This window comes from Rosa chinensis, chromosome 2 (assembly GCF_002994745.2).
Source record: "Rosa chinensis cultivar Old Blush chromosome 2, RchiOBHm-V2, whole genome shotgun sequence".
NCBI lineage: Eukaryota > Viridiplantae > Streptophyta > Magnoliopsida > Rosales > Rosaceae > Rosa > Rosa chinensis.
Window position 1 is genome coordinate 51532420 of NC_037089.1, and position 21953 is coordinate 51554372.

The 21953-nt window shown below is 38.7% G+C and overlaps 1 protein-coding gene across 1 annotated transcript; it reads left to right on the forward strand.

Annotated features, from left to right (window-relative positions):
- The first annotated feature begins 16054 nt into the window (after window positions 1-16054).
- LOC112189983 (COBW domain-containing protein 1) lies at window positions 16055-21562 on the forward strand. The gene is made up of 10 exons (XM_024329398.2): window positions 16055-16494; window positions 16579-16644; window positions 16744-16924; window positions 17076-17272; window positions 17637-17687; window positions 17771-17862; window positions 18781-18896; window positions 20638-20732; window positions 20963-21067; window positions 21228-21562. Exons 1-10 carry the CDS (start codon window positions 16171-16173, stop codon window positions 21363-21365), a joined length of 1365 nt encoding a protein of 454 aa, XP_024185166.1. The 5' UTR covers window positions 16055-16170; the 3' UTR covers window positions 21366-21562.
- Window positions 21563-21953: the final 391 nt, after the last annotated feature.

Genomic DNA, 21953 nt, shown 5'->3' on the forward strand with positions numbered 1-21953 from the left:
AATTGTATGCAAGTCCTTGTCAATAATTCGATCTCAGAGTTAAAAATTTCAATAATTTACCTCCTTGTACATTTACAAGTCTTTTCCTCTAGCATTATTGTTTTTTCTTTGTAACTCCTTGGTGGGACTCTCTTCCTTGACTGTTTGTTCCATGATCGAGATAATCCTTTAAGTATAATTTTATGCTTGAAAATATGATGTCAAGGCCCTTTACCAATGTATATTTAGGGTTTACATTGGAGGAGAAAGTTTTCTCTAAGTTGAAGATTATTACAGTTCATAGAGGTAAAAAGAGACTTTTTTTTTTCTTTCTTTTGTGTCTTTATTGGTAATTTATCATGAGTTGACAAAATCAATTATTACTTGAAAAAAAAAAAAAAAAAAAGATCCAAATGCCAATTTTGGAGATATGAATAGAAGCTCCCGTAAGAAAAATTGAAAAGTCAAAGAAGTTGTATTTAATTAGAATAAAAGTTGGGATCTCTCTCTCAGATAATTCTTCTCTTTCTTTGCAACATGACCAACGTCTTTCTCTCTTCTTCCATAAAACGAGAAGACACTCTCTTTTCTCAACTTTTCCCTCCACATCTCTCTCAATCCATAAAACGAGTGTTAAAACGAGAAAACACTCTCTTTTCTCAACTTTTCCCTCCACATCTCTCTCAATCCATCTTTTCTCATAGGCTCATCGAGTCATTTCCGCATATGATATTTCTTTTCTATGGTTTTCTCTTTTGTGTTTTTTTTTTCTTTTCTTTTTTGTTGCATCTCCAGAAAGTAGTGTTTTTGAAATAATAAAAAGAGGTATGTCTTCTACTTTTCTAGACTCCAATAGAGAATGAAAAAGAGATTATGCTTCTTTTTTTTAATGAATTTGGTTAACCCTCAATATTAATGCATGTTTTGTTTATAATTTTGTTGAGTTTTGCAGTAGGGTTTTTTTTTGTTGTTGGAATTTTGCAAAATAGAGTTTGACAAGTTCATTGAAAGATAATTTGTTTTTTAATTTTTTAATTTCATTTCAGTTAAGAAAGAAATTTCATATGATTTGTGTAGTTGTGTTGATCTTCAAAAAATTATGAAATTGGAATTAATATAGACTTTGTTGCACTCTTGACAAATTTAGAAACAATGACTTATATATGAGTTTATCAATATACAATTACGAGGTCTAAGAATAATTCTAGCCCGGGGCCTTGAAAGACTAGGAGCGGCTCTGCATCCAAAGTGTCTCTCATACACTCATTTTATTAGTTTCTTCATTTATTATAATGATAAATGGTTATTATAATCATAAATTTTTCTAAAACTTATGTAATCGAGTGTAGAAATTTTAAGATGACCACCAACTAATATATTGATGTGTATCTTCCATATCAACAGAAACTAACAGTTATGTACTTAACAGAGTTAAATTCATAGAAAGAAGAAATTCTTAGTAAGCATAATTATTCTTAAAAACAAATTTTATGAGCATCTTTAACAATGCTAGCTATTTTTAGTCACATTTTAGTCAAAATAGCTAGAAAATTATTTTGGCTAGCCACTTTTAAAATATATCTGCATCAATTCTCTCTATTTTAGTTATTTTTTAATTTATATTATTTATTGAATAAAGAAAAAATAGTTTAATTATATTTATAATTACATAGAATAACTTAAAAGAAATGTTTTAAATTAACAAAAATAATAGAGATCTTCACCTTTACTCTCTATATTTAGGAGCGAGATAACTAAAAATTAAAATGAAGAGTCACTTGGTAGTCTGGTGTAGCTGCTAAAATTGATAAAAAGCTAAACATGCTCTCCAAAATTAATTAAGAAGTTAAGATAGAGAATTTGCTAAAAATACTCTTAGGAGTCTAGTGCAGCTACTAAAATTGATAAAAAGCTAATCATGCTCTCCAAAATAGCTAAGTAACTAAGATAGAGAATCTTATAAAGATGCTCTATCACTAATAGAATTAGTTACAAAAATTCATGTAATCAGGTATAGAAGTTTCGTATCTAAACAAAACAGAGTCAACACGTTCAAATTTTATCCTTCTAATGGTCAAATACCAAATTGACAGGACCGGCCCCGGATTTCACCTTGAAATCCAAGTAGCCCTGCAGGGCCCACCTTAGAAGAAATTTTACAAAAATTTGGCGGAACTTCCCCTAAAAATAGACTACTCAAAACCTGCAAACCAAAAGCACTTCTAACAAACCAACCTTATTCTCCTGGAGCCACCTTGCTCCCCCAAGTCACTACATCTCCCATTTCATAAGTGCAAGTCTCAACTTGATAACATTAATCATACAGGTTATCAGAGCAATTCTAATCCACCAGATAACAAGGAAAACATAAATAGAATGAATACACAGAAGCTATGTTGTTAACTATGCCTCGAATCCATGTACGCCCAACCTCAACTAACCTAGCCTGCAAACTGGGCATTTGAAATCGAAGGGCCCAAGAGAAAGTAATGGAAAAACACGTTAGTGTGAGTGGACAAAAAAAAAATAATCAAGATACTTTAAATGAAGCAAAACTTTAATACTTTCCCACGTAGTTAAACTTATAAAATCTCGATGCATACAACATTTAGAAAACATATTTCTTTATTCTCGAAATCTCATGAAATCATACCGGCCCCGCTGGTTAAAAATAAACATAAAGTAAGGGGAAGATGAATATCACCATACAACAAAGGAGTCTCCCAGACTCGGGTCGGAGCCTCCAAAGCTCTATCCTTGACTTCAACTCACAAACACAAGGTAATGAGGAGGAGCCTGAACTGCCACTCATGTGAGGAGGAGAACTAAACGAACAACTTATATCAACCTAAGTATGGTCAAGAAAATCATTCAAAAATCAGTAAATCCATAAACCTTCCCCAAATTCTCGCCAAAGAAAGCACGAGTACGATTCCCAACCGTACTCGGTAAATCTCATGATAAGTCCATTAAAATCGACGACGTGTCCCACATGTCAAGATAATCTCAAATCAATAGAAAATAGGCGAGATCAAATTATAAATCGTAAATCATAAACAAAACCAAATCCAAAATCATCATTAAGGCATTCCCAATGCCAAAACCAAAAGTCGATAAATAAATAAGAAATATAACTCCATCGAAATCCCATTTCGAAAATCTTAAAAAAAAAAAAAACAATTGACGAATAGAAATATATTTAATTCCAAAAACCACCTCAGAAAATAATTCATCGAAAATCATTAATAAATCGTAAATCATACATTATTCCAAAATTCGCAATATCCTTTTAAAACGTAGAGTCAAAATCATTCCGAAATCAAATCATATGCTTGAAATATAAAAAATGATAATTAAATAAAGCATTAATTCAAGGAATAAACGCATGCATCATTTTTTAAAACAAAAGTCCATTCACAGTACTATTTAGGCGACCACGCATATGGGTTTCTTTGTCGAGCAGTAACTCGGTACGTCGCCTTATACACAATTATATTTCGTAAACAACTATTCGTAAATTAAATTAAATATGATTCTAAAATGAAACCGGAAACACCCTTGTAAACCAATGTCTCCACTAACACCAATTCGTTAATTTAAAGGTTCTAGGGTAGAGAAATCCGACAGTCGGATTCTCATAACTCGTTAACCGAAATCCCAAATTTCAGAAAATTCACAATTGATACAAAACTCCTCCGATTTCCACCGAAAACACATCTACATGTTCTACAACTCACAATTGAATTGTTCAGCCAAAAAAGGAATTAAAAACTGGCCCTACGCGCCACTACGCGTCACCAACAATGGCTGCGCATGGGCCAACCAACTCCTAATCCGATTGCCAAAATTTACCAGCAGCATCATCTCAACATTCTAAGCATCTTTCATTACTGTGACAAAACTCAATTTCAAGTCTAAGTACTCAAAATTACCTCAAAACCGTGAGATGCTTCTCATTGTCGATTTGCCGTAATCCAGCAAAATTGCCACTACCCACTAGCATGGGTTGAACCGCGAAGAAGAGGACTCCATGTTATGGGTGGTGGCACGGCCTGAAATGGCCTGAAAATGGGCAATTGCTAAGCCCCGAATAGTGCACTATGTTCTTATCCGTGCTGCGCCTCCTACGGCCCAAATCGCGCCACCAAAGTACCACAGACGTGAAAAGGAAGGAGAGAGGGTTCTATTGCCCCAGGTGGCGCTCAAATCTGTCTCCGGACGGAGGAGAAACCATCGGCCAATGTCGACGGGGTCAAGGAGAGCGAAAGTGACGGGGTAGGTTTCTGAAAATAGAAACTACCACAGTAACTTTCCCTTTATATATAAAGTTACCATAAATAGTAATTTTACCTTTTTGCTTATAACTTTCGCATACGAACTCTGATTTTTACGTACCATATATGCATGCGCTTGGTTTAACGTCCTCTACGACTTTCATAAAGAAAGATTTCTCAAATTTTAACCTGAATAAAAAGTCATATTTTAGGGCCCCCTAAAATGTCAAAACCAAGGTTCAAAAAATCGCTAGGCGTTAGTCGGGTGGTGGCCAAGGGATTAGCGCCCAGGCGGCTAGGCAAGTGCTTAGGCGGCGCCTAGGCGATTTTGTATTTTTTAATTTTTAATTATTTTAATAAGATATAATTAATCATATAAATAAGAATATATAATTACTTAGATAATTATAAAATTGATTTAAAATACTCAAAATAATCAGTTCTATCACGTCTATGATATGATTTATATGATATCGGATAAACTCATCAACACAATCTGCCTAGCCCATTTCACGTTAGCCTAAAGGAGAAAGAAAATAGTTATATTAATTGATTAATTTAATTTAAACAAAGGGAAAAAAGATAAAGCAAAGTGAGTGTGGCAGAAGATAGTGGTGGGCTTCCCATGTCATCCACCTCCCTCATGCTGATTTGTCCGGCATAGAAATTCAAATCGTTAACTGTCCTCGGTGCTTACCAAATTACACTCTCACAATCACCACTCAAGGCATTGATGGTCAATTTGTTTTGCATTGAAACCCTTGAAATCGCGGCTGACCACTCTATCCCGAAGTATCTTTTCTTGATCTCCTCCGCTTTATTTCTGGAGTCGACATCAACAAATAACAGGAGCTCGACCCAGTTGTTGAGCAAACCGTCCCGATCCTGAATACATATTGCAGCCACCACCCAGGCGTAGCCAGCCCAAGAGCTTAGTCGCCCCCCTAAGCGGCCGTCTAATTCCAACCTGACCACCTTCACCGATTTTCCATTACTCGCGGCAGAGACTCACCGCCCAACGCCTAGGCGCCGCCTAGAAGGCCTGGGCGGCTGAGTTTTAGAACACTGGCCAAAATGGAATCGAAGGTAAAAATATATGTCGTTTATCGTTCGAAAGACTAGTAAACGAGTAACTTGAGATTCGGGTCGTAACATCGCTGGTTGTCTTCTAAGTATGGGTTGATATCTTCAATTGGTTACGATCGCATCTTTTTCTTAATAATATGGTATGGTGCTTGATATAAAGAGCTCTGAATGAGTTCATCGGTCTTGTCTAATGGAGAAGAGAATGGTATCAACCTTAGGTCTAATAGGACCAATTTTCTTTGAGAATTTTGTACAATATTGCTTTTAATGATATAGTACTGTTGGTTTGTTATGGCTTGAAAAAGAAAATAGAGTTTTTGGTATTGGTATATTCTAATACTTGTACTTTTTTGTACTAATCACAAGGGTTCTAAATATGGATACAGTGAAAACAGAGAGTTCTTCAAATGAAGAGTAAATTATAAAGGAAGAAGAATAGTTACAAAATGTTGTTTGATAAAATGTACTATTCATTATTTTACTGTCCAAACATGCCCAATACTAGGATCTACAACTTGCTTCCCCACTCTTATATGGTGGCGATATTTTCTCTACCAATCTTGTCTATTAAGTTTAGACATTGTCTATACAATGCTTGCTCTCAAGCTTCAGGTACTTTTTCTTTTGCCCTTAATTGAGGTGATTTTGGTTTACAAAAGGTCTGCGATATTGGTTTGAAATTGTTCTAGAACATTTTTCTCTGCAACTTAATAATAATAAGATCATTTGTGCATCTCTTTTTTAGAGCGATGTTGTGCCTGATCGATGCATGGTGAATGCTCGTCCAAGGAGGTTGACAAATTCCAATGGTTGGGCTCTTGGTGGTTCATGGTATTGGCTTGTTAAGGCTAGTCAAATGTGACATGGGTAGTTTGCATGTTACGACGATGATGATTGACGTTTGCATTGAAGCCACCCTTAAGGGTCAAGTTATTGTATAAGGATTAAGAGTTACAGGTTACCCACCATACTCAAGGGATTTGTGAATATCAACTTTAGCTAGGAAAAACTCAAAGAATGCTACATGAATATGCAAATGCACAAGTCACAATTGAGGGCTCATAAGCGAAACAAAGTTCGTACGTGGTGAATATATGCAATAAGGAGTAGTAATTTAATTTTGGCTTTGAAGATGGTTTTGCTTCAAAATGACTAGATGAATAATCAAAATGTAAACTAGGCTAAGTTTAACTAGTTGTGATGAAATGAATGAGAGTTGTGGCTCAGGTTGTCCACCATTAGTTTCCCTTGTATAAATTGGTGATCAACTAACAAATTATTATTTAATGTCTAATTACTTACTTAATTAGCATATGATTAAGATTACTAAGGTCTAAACTCCTTTAATTTTATTAACTCCAACCGGTTAAGTCTAAAATTAGCTACCTAGAAACAAGTCATATTACTAGGTAAGTCTTAATTCCTTGCTCCTAAATGCATAAAGTCTAGAGTCAGATAATCAAGCAAGCAAATCAATCATAGTTATAGGTGATTTTAACTCACTACCTTCACTTGCACACATGGTGTACACATTCATGCTTTCAATTTCCAAGCTAATTTCTCTCTAAACACCTTTAATCCAATGAAAACACAATGTCCAAAGTCAGTTAGGCTCAAGCATAATCATTCACTTTTTAAAATAACATGTGAAAGTGATAAAGAACTTTGCATCAAATCAAGGTTCTAAAAAACGCTAGGAGCTAGTCGGGCGGTGGATAGGGGACTAGAGCCCAGACGCCTAGGCCGGGGACTAGGCGGCGCCTAGGCTGTTTTGTGTTTTTTTTTAATTTTTATAGCATTTAACTAAATACTTATTTAATTAACTATTTTTTTAACTAAATACTTATTTAATTAACTAAATAAAAGTATAGCTAGGCGGTAGAATTGACGACGGAAAAAAAGTATAGTATTCAATTATCCAACCAAAAAGAAGAAGCTATTGACAAAAAAAAAACAACAAAAAAGAAGAAGTAGCATTCAATTATGATTCGTGCAGGGATGCACACGTGCCCGTCCAATCTTTTTTCTCTCTCTCAACTAACTGGAGCCACGAATTACTCTCTCTCTCTCTTTGAAACAATAAATTACTATATTCATTTTCATTCCCCTCTCTCTCTCTCTCTCTCTCTCTCTCTCTCTCTCTCTCTCTCTCTCTTGTGTGAAACCATCTTCTGGGAAACCAGTAGCCATTGCCTCCACATTCTCTCTCATCTCTCTTTTCATCGATTTTTCTTAACTTTCTTCATTATTCATTCAATTATCACACAACAGAACTAGAAACAATAACCAAGATCACAACGACGATCAATATTCTAGCCTTATGTTTTTTCAGCTACTCTGATCAGAGTCGATTCCTCCGCTCTCTCTCTCTCTCTCTCTCTCTGTCTCTCTCTGAGCCTTCATACTCCATGAAACAACTTATATATCCGCCTAGAAAGGCCGCCTAGCGCCCAACCACCCCCGCCCAGACTATTAGTCACCTGCCTAGACCACCTAGGCGGCCGCCCAACTGCAGTCCGCCTAACAAAGCCGATTTGGCATTAGTCGAGTCGGAGAGCTCCCGCCTAGCGCCTGGGCGGTCGAGTTTTAGAACACTGCATCAAATACATACAATAACATCAATCCATTTCAAGTAGCCCTGACAATGAACCACTCATAAATGTCTACATAAACAAATATCAACATAATGAAGAACATTAAACTAAATAGAAGTAGAATTTAGAAATGACTAGTGATGATCGTAAATGAAGGATGGTGAAATAGAGGAGTTATGGAGGCCATGTTATGGTAAGGACTCACTTGGCATGAGTGGTTGTCAAGGTGGTGATATCGCGGCAGCTCTTATGTGTTAGTTTTTTTCTTCTCATTTTTCAAAGCTTAAAATGGTAATAATGTGTAGTATATGTAATATGATAGGAGTAGAAGATGTAGATGAAGAATCTGAGAGGTGGAGATTGAGACAGCAAAAATTGTGATGGTGGAGGAGATGGTTAAATTGCAACACCTAGATTAGCATCATTAGAAGAAGGTTAATTGTCGAATGATCGCTTGTGTTGTATGGTGGTTTGGAAAAGAAAGACTTTTATAACTTAAAGTAGTCACATAAAAAATCCAATATGAGAATATATTATTTATGAACTTTCAATAGTGAAGATAACTTCAGTTTTTTAGATCATAACTTTTTCATATGAACTTAGATTTAGCATGCCACGTGCCTATGAACTCGGTCTAACGTCCTCTACAACTTTGATGAAGGAAGTTTCCTCAAAATGTGCATGGAATAAAAGTCAACTATTGGGAGCCCCTAAAAGTATCAAAATAAAGTTAAAAGTGAAATTAGTTGTTGTTTACCGTCTGAGTGACCAGTAAACCGATAAATTGAGGTACGAGGTGTAATACAAACCGGTGGCAAGAAGACTAAAATTAACCAGTCTTTTCTAAGGCTTGACTTGTAACCATTTTCAGTTACAACTTTCATTTTGCCACTAGTGGGAAGAACGTTGTTTGGTAGACCTAAGTCAAGCAAAATCAGAAAGCATGTTGTCATTAGAAGTGTTGACTTGAGATCCACCAGTGAAGAAGACTCTTTGACTATAGTGCCTGTGGAAGCTAAGCAACAAATTGTGAAGAGGGGAAGCCCTGCATCTCTTTTCTCTTACCCCAAAAAAATTGAAGTTTCTATTGCCTTACTTGCTAAAAGGAAAGACAAGTGCAGCAGCTCCTACAAAGAAGGTGAAAATACCCGAATCCACTAAAAAAATCACAACCAAATCTCAGGGACTTGTGGAAACACTAGGAGGCATGTTGGTGCCAGCTGAAGTGATGCTGCCAAGAACTGTGTAGGTTGAGCTGCCAAGTACAAAGAAGAATAGAGGTAGGCCTTTGGGCTTAAAGAATAAAAATCCTCCAAAATTAAAAAAGGTGCATGTTGATAAAGTCTTGATCATGTTTTACTCAAACAAACCTCCTAGCCCTAACTTGAAAGGCAAGAAGAAAATGTAGTTTATTTTGTTGTGCTATGCCTACATGCTATGTCTTAAAATCTTTATAGTTATAGGCTTAATTTTAATAAGTGAGCGATTGATTCAAATACAGTTAATCTATCCCTATGTACAATATTGATTTTCATCTTAACTTCTTGATTTGTTTATAAAATAGCAGGAGGGTATGTAAATGTAATGACTGTGTTAGCTAGCGTGAGTTTAATGAGAATTCATCTTATTCAAAAAAGAGTGAGAGTTTCCTAATAAAACATTGAATGCGAAAATTTCAATTTTGTTGTAGAGAAACTGAATTTGAGAGGAATTTGCTGTGTGTTCTCATTGATAATAGGGGCCTCTTTATATAGAGGATTACAATGCATAGAATCTCAATCATACAAGGAAAGCAATTCTACATTGATTAGGATTCTAGATCCTTCTAATTAAATCCTATTACCACTAGGTCAAGTAACCTAGAGTTTGGGCTAAACACAAATTAGGTTTTCCTTCAACACTCCCCCTTGTGTTGCCCAAACGCGGTGCTTCTCTCGTTGCCTCATTAAAAACCTTGCCGAGTAACAAAAACCCAGTGGGACAAAAATAACCTCGGTCGAAGGGGAAAAAGAGCACAACACACCCTTCACGATTCGAGACGAACATGTAGACATCTCCCCCTGATGTCTGCACCTCCCCCTGATGACTACGATCATGGGAGTTCAGATAATTTCCGCAAGTCAATTCTTGCCACATGTTTCTCGAACGTGGTATTGGGCAATGACTTAGTAAACAAGTCTGCCTCACTGTCCTCAGATCGAACCTAGTTCACTTTGATCTCGAGGAGTGTCTGTTGTTGCTGATTATGCTTGGTGTTGTCGCTGTTGATGTAGCCTTGCCTCATTTGTTCAAAACAAGTAGCATTATCCTAAATGCTTGTAGGCTCATCTGTGGTAGACTTCAAACCACAATTGTCCGAACATGCGTAATTATGGATCCAATCCATATACATTCACGAACCTTCATGAAGAGCAATGATCTCTGCATTGTTCGAAGATATAGCGACTACAGTCTGTTCTGTAGACCTCCAAGATATCACGGTCTTTTCCCATGGTGAACACTTAACCAGTTTGGGAGCGACTTTTGTGTGGGTCAGAGAGATACCCAATATCAGCAAAACCTTCCAAAACACATGTCGTTTTGGAATGGGGATAGAGAACGCAGGCCAGCGTTGGCGGCGTTTCTGATGTGTGATGGGTCTAAATCCATCATCTCTTCGTATAGGGATAGAACAAGCCCATATCATTCATACATCTCAAGTATCGAAAGATATTTGTTACACCAATCCAATGGCGTCGCTTTGGCGCAGAGCTATATCTAGCTAACAAGTTCACTACATATGAGATGTCCGGTCTTGTGCGTTGAGATAAGTACAATAATGCGCCTATTGTACTAAGTAAGACACTTTTGCCTCTAGCACATCTCCGTCATCATCCTTTCGACGAAGAGGATCCTTTTCAGGATCAAGACTACGGACGATCATGGGGGTGCTTGAAGGCTTGACCTTGTCAAAATGCCTAAGCATCTATCGACACGATGCTCAAGTTCCAAACTGAGACATAATCGTGTTCTCCCAAAATCCTTCATCTCGAACTCAGATTTCAAGTGTTCAGCGGTTTAACTCTTTAAGGGCTTCTAATGAAGATCATGTCCAACATGAACCGCGATAGAATCTGAAACTTGTCATAGAAACGCGTGGGCATATCCCTTCCCAATCAAGTAGTCACTTTAGTGAGCGTTTCAACCTCTTTGTAAACGCGCTCCATGGTCTAGAACCTCTTGACTTGGGTAAATGAAGTTCGCCATGAACCTTCATGTATGTTCCGTATCTAGATCCCTATAGAGATAAGTAGTGACCATATTTGTAAGCTGCATGTTCAGTTATTCGGAAACTACCAAACTGATAGGGTAGTGGAGTGCAATGACATCCATTAGAGAGAATATGTCTCATCGTAGTCGATTCCAGGGCGTTTTGTGAGAAGCCTTGCGCCATAAGGCGAGATTACCATCTCTTTTTCTCATCACGCTTTCTAACGAAGACCCATTAGTCAACAGGTTTTATGTTAGGAGGTGTTGGCATCTCTAGCTCGAAAACCTTCCTCTTCGTTAGAGAATCCATCTTAACCTGGATCGCATCTTTCCATTTAGGCCAAAAACTCTCTACGTTGGCATTCATTCATCAACGGAGCGTGGTTCGATATCATCGGACTCAGCAAACTTATGCGCAACAAAATGCGTAACTACATCATCAATTATGATGGAGTTTCTATCCCACGTCTCATGTACACTAGTGTAAGTTTCATAGAGCTCTATATTCTCAGGAATATGGTTTGACGTTGAGGCGTCCCCCAACGATAACCATAACCCGGAAGATACTCATGAGACGGATTTTGAGTCTTGATGATTAAAGGATTGGAATGTGCCAAAGTATCCTTCGAACCCACGGGCCTCCCACGCATCCTAGCTGGGGCCATGGCCTGTAACGCCAGAGTGCCACTTTCTTTGGCATTGGCGCCATGCCTACCTCCGTGTAGGGTGGCGCTACGTCCTCTCGTAGGGACGTCCTTCCTTGCAGGCATGTTTGCAGCATAATTGTGTGATCTCATCACCTTAACAGGGATCGAGATGAGACATAGTGGGGACAGACCACGACAATTCTTGTCGTTCCTATTGAACATTCGTGTTCTTATCTCCCCCTAACGACGGGAAGACTGTCTCATCAAAGTGACATCCACAAAATTAGCGGTAAGGAGATCGCCTAGCAAGGGCATTTAAGTGGCGGACGATTGTTGGAAGCGCAAATCCAACGTAGTTGCCCATTCGTCTGTAAGGACCCATCATAGAGCGCTGTGGCGGCGCAATTGGCACATAAATGGCTCACTCAAATATGCGTAAGTACAAAATACATGTACCCAGTCACTAGCTGTAACGCAGAGGTACATTGAGTGGCGGTAGGTCGTAGACGAATTAGCATAGCTGCATGCGATATTGCATCACCCCAAGCGGATGTAAGAAGATTGGTGCGCATTGCCAATGTTCGGACTACCATCGTAGTCGTTTCCGCGAGACCAATTGGGTGTGTACATGGGAATGTGATGTCCAACATCAAACCCATTGCAATATCCATCGAAAGTTTTTCGATGTAAACTCTCTAGCATAGTCAAATCCAATTGATTGAATAGGATGATTCGGGGAGTGAGCCCGTTGTCACATGATATGTGCTAGGAGTGTAGCATAAGTAGCATTTATAGGTGGACAATGGCACAACACGTGACCGGCGTGTTTGCGTGTCAACCAACATCATGAAATATTTAAGCGTCCGCAAGTTGGTTGAATCAATCCACAAAATCCCTACGGATTCTTTGTAAGAACAGAATGAGTATTGTCATATCCTTTGCATAGGACGGTCTCAGTCCTAATTTCCCTAAGGAATGGGCTTTGTAAAATGAGCGAGAGGCCTTAGAAGCAACCAATGAGGATTTTGGTGAGGCCTTAGCGTCTGTAGCGCTATTAGAAGCAAAATGTGTGACTACATCTCCCATCATGGCGTGGGAGCCATGGAAATTAGCATGTATGGCGTCATGGCCACAAGGAGGAACAACCATGGTGTTATGCCCATGGTTGGCGACTTTTATGGCGGCATCTTGCTTCATTTCGCTCGAAAGAAATCATGTCCATGTGAAGTCTTTTGTAGACGGATCATCATATCATGACTAGGATGATCTATCATGTCGTGACAAAGCCAATATGTGTCTAAATCCAAGAGATCTTCTCTCATAAGTTTATTGGATTTAATAGCTCGAATAGTGACATTAAGTCCACTAGAGAGACACATAAACGTCTCTAAGATGCGTCTTTGTTCGCAATCATTAGAGGTAATGCAAAGGAACTCATTTCCGTTCTCTACATGCATTTTCGCATGGAATTCGTTGGCTATTCATAGGGTACTATTTGCCCTAAGAGCGTAGAGAGTTTCTGTGACAATTATAATCAAGGTGCCATTTGGCAAGTGGAACTTGGGCTATTCCATGTCCTTAAATTAATATTGATGGTCTAGCCATCGTAATCACAAAGTCATATGCTCAGAATCAAAATTGAGTCATAATGAAAAGAACTCGAAATTTTATTCATAAGCCAACGAAATACATCATTGTTTCTATGATCAAAGAAAATCTAATCCAATAAAAAGAAATATGGCAATCGCCTACATCTCTTGGAAAATAAAAAGACTTAATCAAAATCGCCAGTTTCTGGGTCTTGATCCTTGTAGTCTTCCACCTTTAGATCTAGATCACCATCTTGATCTTCTTGTGCCATGTAATTTGCTTCCCTTGCTTCACGATACGTCTTGTATGCGTTTGCAACATTCTGGGGTGCGGTACATGTTTTGGCCCGATGTTCAGTTGATCCACATCGAAAACAAACATCATCATGGTCAGGCTCCCTTGATCGAGGCGCAATTGGGGCGCGATTTGAACGACTTATCCTCTTGGTGACGTTACCACCATGGTCGGAGGATCCGCCTCTCTCTCTCTTCACACATTGACCTCGACGGTTCCGTGCACGCCTCTCTTGGCGATTTCCTTCCTCTTTAGGGCGAACATATGGACCAGAACTTCCAGAAATGTCCCTATCCTTAGGGTTTCGCTCCTTGCGTCCTCCATTGGGGGCGCGACTATAGTTAGACTCCGGAATAGGCTTAGTTGCCACGGGTCTAGCATTATAGTTCTTCACAAGGATATTATCGTGCTTTTCAGCTATGTTCATGGCGCCAATGAGCTCATGAAACCTTGTGATACGTCCTGCATTTACATCAATCCGATAATTCTTTGAAATCATCAGTGCAGAGACGGGGAAGGTAGAGAGAGTCTTCTCGATCAACATCGTATCAGTTATGGCTTGGCCACAATACTCCATCAGAGACTTGATACGAAGAGCTTCCGAGTTATAATCAAGCACAGACTTGAAATCACAAAAGCGGAGGCTATGCCATCGCACTTCTAAATCAGGAAGCAGGGAGTCACGAACGTTGCCAAATCGCTGCTCTAGTTCGACCCATAGCTTTCTTGGGTCTTCCTCAATGAGGTATTCATTTTGGAGCGCGTCATTCATGTGTCTTGTCATGAGAATTATGGCTTTAGCTTGTTTTGCTTCAAAAGCAGTAGCTTGCTCAATGGAGAGCACGTTCTGACTAGGCTCTTGGATGGTTTCCAGAATTCCATCAGCCTTAAGATGTTGGCGCACATCTCGGACCCACCTATGGTATCCTGCACCAGTTGTCTCGAGTGGGACAAAGCTCAACTTGTTCAGGTAACTCATCCTGAAAGACAACACAAGATTAGGGTTAGTTTCGGAGCGAAAAAGGCTACCACAAAAAACTATTAAATTTCTGAGCGTAGTCGCTTCCAAGAAATTAGGAATTTTCTGAGCGTAGTCGCTTCCAAGAAAATCCAATTCCAAGAGGGGTTTTGGATTAGATCGAAACGACGATGTATATGGTCAATCGTTTTCTTCTCAACAAACTCTAAGTTTGGAGGACTCTACAAGCTCTAAGCTTGGAGTGAGTGCGAACCCCCACAGTTCGGCTTTTGGTCTCCCCTATGTATACAAAGGGGGTAGAAGAAGAGATTTTGGAAGTCCCCGAGAAAAGAAGAAGAAATTGAAAAAGAACTTCAAAAACGGGAACTTTTAGAAAAAATTACCTTAAAAGATGGTCGGAAAAGGCGTCACCGGGAAGTTACTGTAGCGGCCGGAAGTTACTGTAGCTGACCGGAAAAAGTCGCCGGAAGTTGGCCGAAAATGGTCGGAAAAGTGACCGGAAAAGTCGCCGGAAGTTGCTGGAAAAGTCGCAGGAAAGTGGCCGGAAAGCGTTGACCGACGTTGACCGGTCGTTGACCGGGTGCTGACGTGGCAGGTCCGGTGCTGACGTGGCAGAAGGCTTGGCGGCTTGGGTTGGGGCCTGCTGCACGTGGGCTCAATCTGTGGGTTTGGGCCTGCAGCAGGTGGGCTGCACAGGTCCTCCTTTTTTTTTTTTTTTTTTCTTCTTCTGCCGGTTCAGGTTTGGAGGATTCCGGTGGCCGGTTCGGTGGAATTTTGGCCGGTTCTGGTGATGAAATTTCCGGTTCCGGGTTTCTGGGGTGGAGACGCTGCAGGTGGTCTAGTATGGCTGCAGGAGGTGGTGAGAAAAGCTTTGAACCGGGCAGGGGAACCTTTGCTTTTTCCGGTGGCCGGTTCGGTGGTTTGCCGGCCGGTTCTGGGGGTGGGGCCGCCGGTTCTGGACTCCTGGAGTTGAGATCTTGAAGGTGGGTGGTGGAGGTTTCAGGGTTAGGGCTCGTGCTGATAACGTGTTGTAGAGAAACTGAATTTGAGAGGAATTTGCTGTGTGTTCTCATTGATAATAGGGGCCTCTTTATATAGAGGATTACAATGCATAGAATCTCAATCATACAAGGAAAGCAATTCTACATTGATTAGGATTCTAGATCCTTCTAATTAAATCCTATTACCACTAGGTCAAGTAACCTAGAGTTTGGGCTAAACACAAATTAGGTTTTCCTTCAACAAATTTTTAATTTTATAAAAAATCCAATTGTATACATTGGCCGATGGAAAATTTAAATACAAAAGAAAAGAAAAAAGAAAAATCTAGCGCATGCGGTGGTGATTGACAGATACGTGTGAGCAGAACAATCCAGAGCTAGAATTTGCCGCCGTATCAGTCTCTCACTCTCATTAGCCCAGATGATAAATCTTCTCCTCTTCTCTCTCTAAACCCAAAACCCAAAACCCAAACTGCAATGGCTTCCATATCGGCCGACATAGCCGCCACCCTTCTCTCCCTAACTTCCCGTCACTCCATCCGGGTCGGAGCCCCGGCCCTATTCCCTCTCACATGGAGACCCCGGACTTCCCCACTGTCCCATACCCTCAGCTACTCCACTTCAACTTCCTCCTTTCGCCAGAGACTCGTCTCCAACTCTAAGCGGGGCTCGAGAAGGTTCACTGTGGCCGCCACCACTGCCACGCCACCGCAGAGTGACAGCTCCGACGTTTTGACCCAGATTCCGCCGGATAATCGTATCCCGGCGACCATAATTACCGGCTTCTTGGGCTCCGGAAAGGTTCGGTATTTCATTTCCGATTGAATTCAGTGAATTTGAGACCATCGTGTTCATCTTTAGTTACTGAAATGAGTTTAATGGCAGACTACATTGCTTAATCATATATTGACTGCCGACCACGGGAAGCGAATTGCAGTGATTGAAAATGAGGTATGACTATGAGGATGATTTTTTTTTTCCCTAAATTATTGTTATTTTTGGCCAATTTGTGTTGTGTATTGAAGGTGTGAGCTTGTGTTGTATTTGCAGTATGGTGAAGTAGACATTGATGGTTCTTTGGTGGCTGCGAAATCCGCTGGGGCCGAAGATATTGTTATGCTGAATAATGGGTGCCTTTGCTGCACTGTGAGGGGTGATCTTGTGCGGATGATTTCAGACTTGGTTAATAAGAAGAAAGGGAGGTTTGATCATATTGTGATAGAGACTACAGGTATGAAGTTTGTTTGGCTTTAGTGTACTAAGTTTTGATAATCATTTGTTCGCAGATTGTAGAGTTGTAGGGCGTACGAAATCATTAATAAACTGAATTTGGTTTGGATTGGGGGTGAGGGTTGAACTTCGTGGGTTACTTCTCTTTGCAGGATTGGCAAATCCAGCACCGATAATTCAAACATTTTATGCGGAAGATCAGATTTTCAATGATGTCAAGTTGGACGGTGTTGTCACGTTAGTTGATGCTAAACATGCTCGACTTCATCTGGATGAAGTCAAGGCAGAAGGAGTGGTTAATGAGGCAGTAGAGCAGATTGCTTATGCTGATCGTATCATTGTGAATAAGGTATGGATGATTACCGTGCTGTCTTTTTGTACCTTCTTTTCCGGGACAAAGTGTTTCTTCAACCACGTGAGTGACTTGTAGGCTACTTGATGCTGTTCCATATGCAAAATTGTCTCAGCTCTTACAGTTTCCTTGGTTGAGTTGCATGAGAAAAATATAGTATTGACTTGCTTGTTTCATAGCATAATGGTTTCATCTGCATTTCTGATGTTGTGCTTACTGTGTTTCCTCTTTTCTCCATGGCCTCATTTAATTAAACATGAACCTTCATCACTAGAGGAATATTCTAGGATAGTTATATTTTTTGTTTGTTTGTTTGTTTGTTCTGATGCTTGACTGAAGTATTTGTCCATTTTTGATCTAGACTGATCTTGTTGGCGAGTCAGATATTGCTTCTTTGGTGCAGAGAATAAGGGTGCGTATCCTGCTTCTTCTTTTGTTTTAACCTGCCTGTTAATGATTCTTGTATTGAACGAATTTCATTATGCTGGGAAACAGAACATTAATGGCATGGCTCAACTGAAGCGTACAGAGTTTGGAAAAGTTAACCTGGATTATGTGCTTGGTATCGGAGGATTTGATTTGGAGAGGTTATCTTTCTTATCCATTTCTTTGGAGTTGGGTTTAGACAGTTCTGTTCTTTGATGATGTTGCTTGACACATCCAGTTGCTGCTCATTTTGCATACTGATTGTTTCTCAAAATTAGGTTCTCTTCAATGCACGATGGTTATTAATGTTTTATACAAGTTGCATGAAGTTTCTGGATACATGATTCATTTTGTTCAAATAGTAATGTAATTGGGGCGAATTTTATTAGCACTCCCTAAAAGGCGATATTACAATTATTTTGATTGTGAAAATAATAGAAGTATCGACTTTGGACTGTCGATCGACTTTTTGGGAGTATTAAGAACAACATCCAATTAGAATACTAATATTTTGTTGGAACTGTCATTCTCAAATGGATCTCAAAATAAAGTCTTTTTCTTTACATTGTGTTTTTCTAATTTCTTTACATTGTTGGAACAATTATTATGATTAATTTTGTTCAATAGTAATGTAATTGGGGCGAATTTTATTGGCACTCCCTAAAAGGCGATATTACAATTATTTTGATTGTGAAAATAATAGAAGTATCGACTTTGGACTGTTGATCGACTTTTTGGGAGTATTAAGAACAACATCCAATTAGAATACTAATATTTTGTTGGAACTGTCATTCTCAAATGGATCTCAAAATAAAGTCTTTTTCTTTACATTGTGTTTTTCTAATTTCTTTTGAACACCTTTGTTCTGATTAATAAATGTTAACCTTGTTGAAATTGTCATTTCTGATATAGAGTTGGTGATTCTCGGGCACATACTCTCCATTGTCTTCTTTGTTTTCTTTTAAGATTGAGTTGCTGTCTATATGATGTATAATGCTCAAACATGTTGCCGTTCTTCATTATCGCGCCAGAGATTGTACTTGTAATGTTATATGCTAATCTTACTTTAATCCTGCCAGGATAGAGAGTGCTATTGATGCTGAAGCTGAGAAGGAAGATCATGACCATCATCACGACCACCATGACCATCATCACCATCATCACCATCATGATGAAGAACATGATCACAAACATGGTAAATCTACTTTATCGTTGAAGCAGATGCTCATTTTTATAGTCTTATAATACCTATGACAGTTTTTATTTGCTTTTAATTATTATTACTATAGCATACTTCAAACTGAACATTTTCATGGTGGCTTTGTGGTTTCCTGTTTATCTTTACAGATTAAAACTATACGCTTGTCTATTTTGCTTGCATTTTGTAGCTTTTTCTTAAACAAAATTTAAGTTTCTTGTTTTATTGTTATTATTATGATTATTAATTAAATATTAATTAGGCTAAAACATTGTTGGATTGAACATATAGTTGCATTTGTGGAATTTAGGTGTTCAGTGTATGAGTTTCTTAAAGTTAAGAGCAGAATCAGTCTTAGGTATGGGTAGCATTATTTGTGGGAGTGTGGAGTGTTATTTGCAGATGCGTAGAGAGTTTGTTGACTTTATTTTATTTTATAATTTTATTACAAGAACAAAACTTCAGTTTAAATTATTAGATATTAGAAATAACAATCGGTCCATAAAAAACAAGTCAGCAACTATCACAGCAGAACAAAAGAGTAGGATCCTCTTACTACATCACACCTTTCCAGTTCAGAAAATCAAGCCAGTACCACAGAAATCCGAAATTCTTTGAGGGTGTTTGCTGCTGGCAGTGTTTTGGTTTTTATGGACGGAGCCAAACAGAAGATCTTTCGGGTTTACAAGGGGGTGGGAGTGGATGACCTTTGGAGCGAGTGTGCTTTTATGGGCTTCTGTAACTGATGCTTTTAGGGACTATTCCTCCTCTTCTATTATGAATTTATGATTAATATGGTAGCTGTTGTGAGGTGAGGCTGGTTTCTTGTTTCTGGTCGTTAGTCTTTTTGTTTTATGTTTGCCCCTAGGCTTGGATTCCTTACCCACTCTTGTACTAGTCTCTTTTTAGCAACTTATCTTTGGTTTTGTCCACAAAGAAAAGAAAAAACAAATTTCAAGCTTAAAAGAGACTAGCATTCTTTGGCACATAGGTTCGTAGAGAAACCAACTATCCAATCTTATCTTATAACACTTCTAGAATGCACCTTGTCTTCAAAAATTCTCTCATTGTAACTCCATATACCAGAGGAGAGCTAAAATAAAACATCTCAAGATTAACTTTCCTACTGAACATCTTCCTGAGCAAGAGACATGCTACCAGCACATACACCAAGCCAAACATCACAGCAAGCCGGACCACATCTCATTGTTACCTGCAATGTCAAAAGAATGATCTCCAAATAACCTTTCTTCCTTGCACTCCTTACACCACACACCACCAATGAGGTAACTAAGCGTGAGGCCTTAACAGTTATTCAATCTCTCATGAGCACCAGCCTTGTAGATATTTTAAACTTATATGGAATGCCAGCCTCTCAGATCTTAAATGCTTAAACAGAGTATCTCTTTGGTTGATAGCCGATAAGGAAGAATGTTTTGCCAGAAAGGAACCAGTTTGGATGTGGAAATTATAATCTATATCTACAGGCTCAGATGCAAAGAGACATTAAGACGAGTCTAAATTATTCTTGGAACTGATTGAGTCAATATCTTAGAGGACATTGATTTTTTCATGAGGTTACTCATGCAGGTGCTTCATTTCATTATATTTACTTTTTGATTGTATAGTTAATTGGTTTACAAGTTCTGATTATCCACTAACATCATAAATTGATCTTGCTACTACTCTTTGTGTATAGTTATGAACTGATATTCATGCATTTGGCAATGATATGCAGAACATCATGATGGTCACCACTCCCATGATCATGTTCATGATCCTGGTGTTTCTTCTGTCAGTATTGTTTGCGAAGGGAACCTCGATCTGGAGAAGGTTTGTTCGCTACATAGTTTAGCTTATCATGTATCGTATGAGTATTGCCTTTATGATTCTTGTAAACATGTCGTACTGACCTGTCTGTTGGCTATGAATTGAAGAAGTTCACATTGTATGGGTAGTTGCAGTTGCTATATATAATTATATATATTTAGATGGTTTTTTTTCCTTTTGGAATTTATAGAAGCCCGACAAAGATTGTCCTGATGTACTCTTAATATTTTCAGGCCAACATGTGGCTTGGCACACTGTTGTTGGACCGGAGTGAGGACATATATCGTATGAAAGGTCTTCTATCAGTTCAGGGTATGGATGAGAGATTTGTCTTCCAGGTGAGATATTCTTCCTTCATGTCAGGTTCAGCGAAAGCTAGTTTCTTTTGTTAGTTTTATGAGTTGGTGATGCTGCTAATGGAGCAGTTACATATATAGTTCTCAGTTATTTTTTTTTCCATTCTCTTTGTTAAACATATATCGCTTTGTTCTGAAACAGGGAGTTCATGATATCTTCCAAGGTTCTCCCGATCGGTTGTGGGGCCCCAATGAGCCAAGAACAAATAAGATTGTTTTCATAGGGAAGAACTTGGATGCACAAGAGTTGGAGAAGGGTTTTAAAGGCTGTTTACTATGATTACTAACTGCTCTCATTTGAACTCCCCATCTTTTCCAGTCTATTGAACATGGAATAAGTGATAGCTGAATATTATGATTGTACATGTGGTGTCTGGCGCAATAGTGAATTGAGTTGTGAGAATCAACTAATAGTTGTATACAGAAGTACTCTTCCACCTAATCCAATATTTGTTTCAGTGGGCTGGTCATGTTACATATCAACTAGTTGAAGATTTCCAACTCTAGCTTGATGCATAATCCACTTTTTGGTTTTTGGGTGATGAACATCATCCACTTAAAATGTAGGAAGTTTATAACTTGGAAAGCATATAGGCTCTACTTAAAATAAACTCTAGTCTCCCAACTCAAATTCTCATATACATGTCAGTGCAAGGGCAGTGGAGTATTGATAAAGTAATACATCAATTGACTTTATGAAGGTATGTAGGCTACTTTAAGTTAGAATGTTGCATCGTACTACTGTTTAAAGATAGCCCCATTTGAGTTGGACGAATACTCTGGTGAAAACCATTACATGTATAAAATATAACGTATCATATTTTACTGGGAGAAGAACTTATCACATCAAGAAAAAGATCGAAATTGG

Coding starts and splice junctions, on each gene's coding strand:
- LOC112189983 (XM_024329398.2), top strand. CDS start 16,171: ATGGCTTCCATATCGGCCGACATAGCCGCCACCCTTCTCTCCCTAACT. Junction 16,925..17,075: donor TATTGTGATAGAGACTACAG/GTATGAAGTTTG, acceptor TTCTCTTTGCAG/GATTGGCAAATCCAGCACCG. Junction 17,863..18,780: donor GGAGGATTTGATTTGGAGAG/GTTATCTTTCTT, acceptor TAATCCTGCCAG/GATAGAGAGTGCTATTGATG.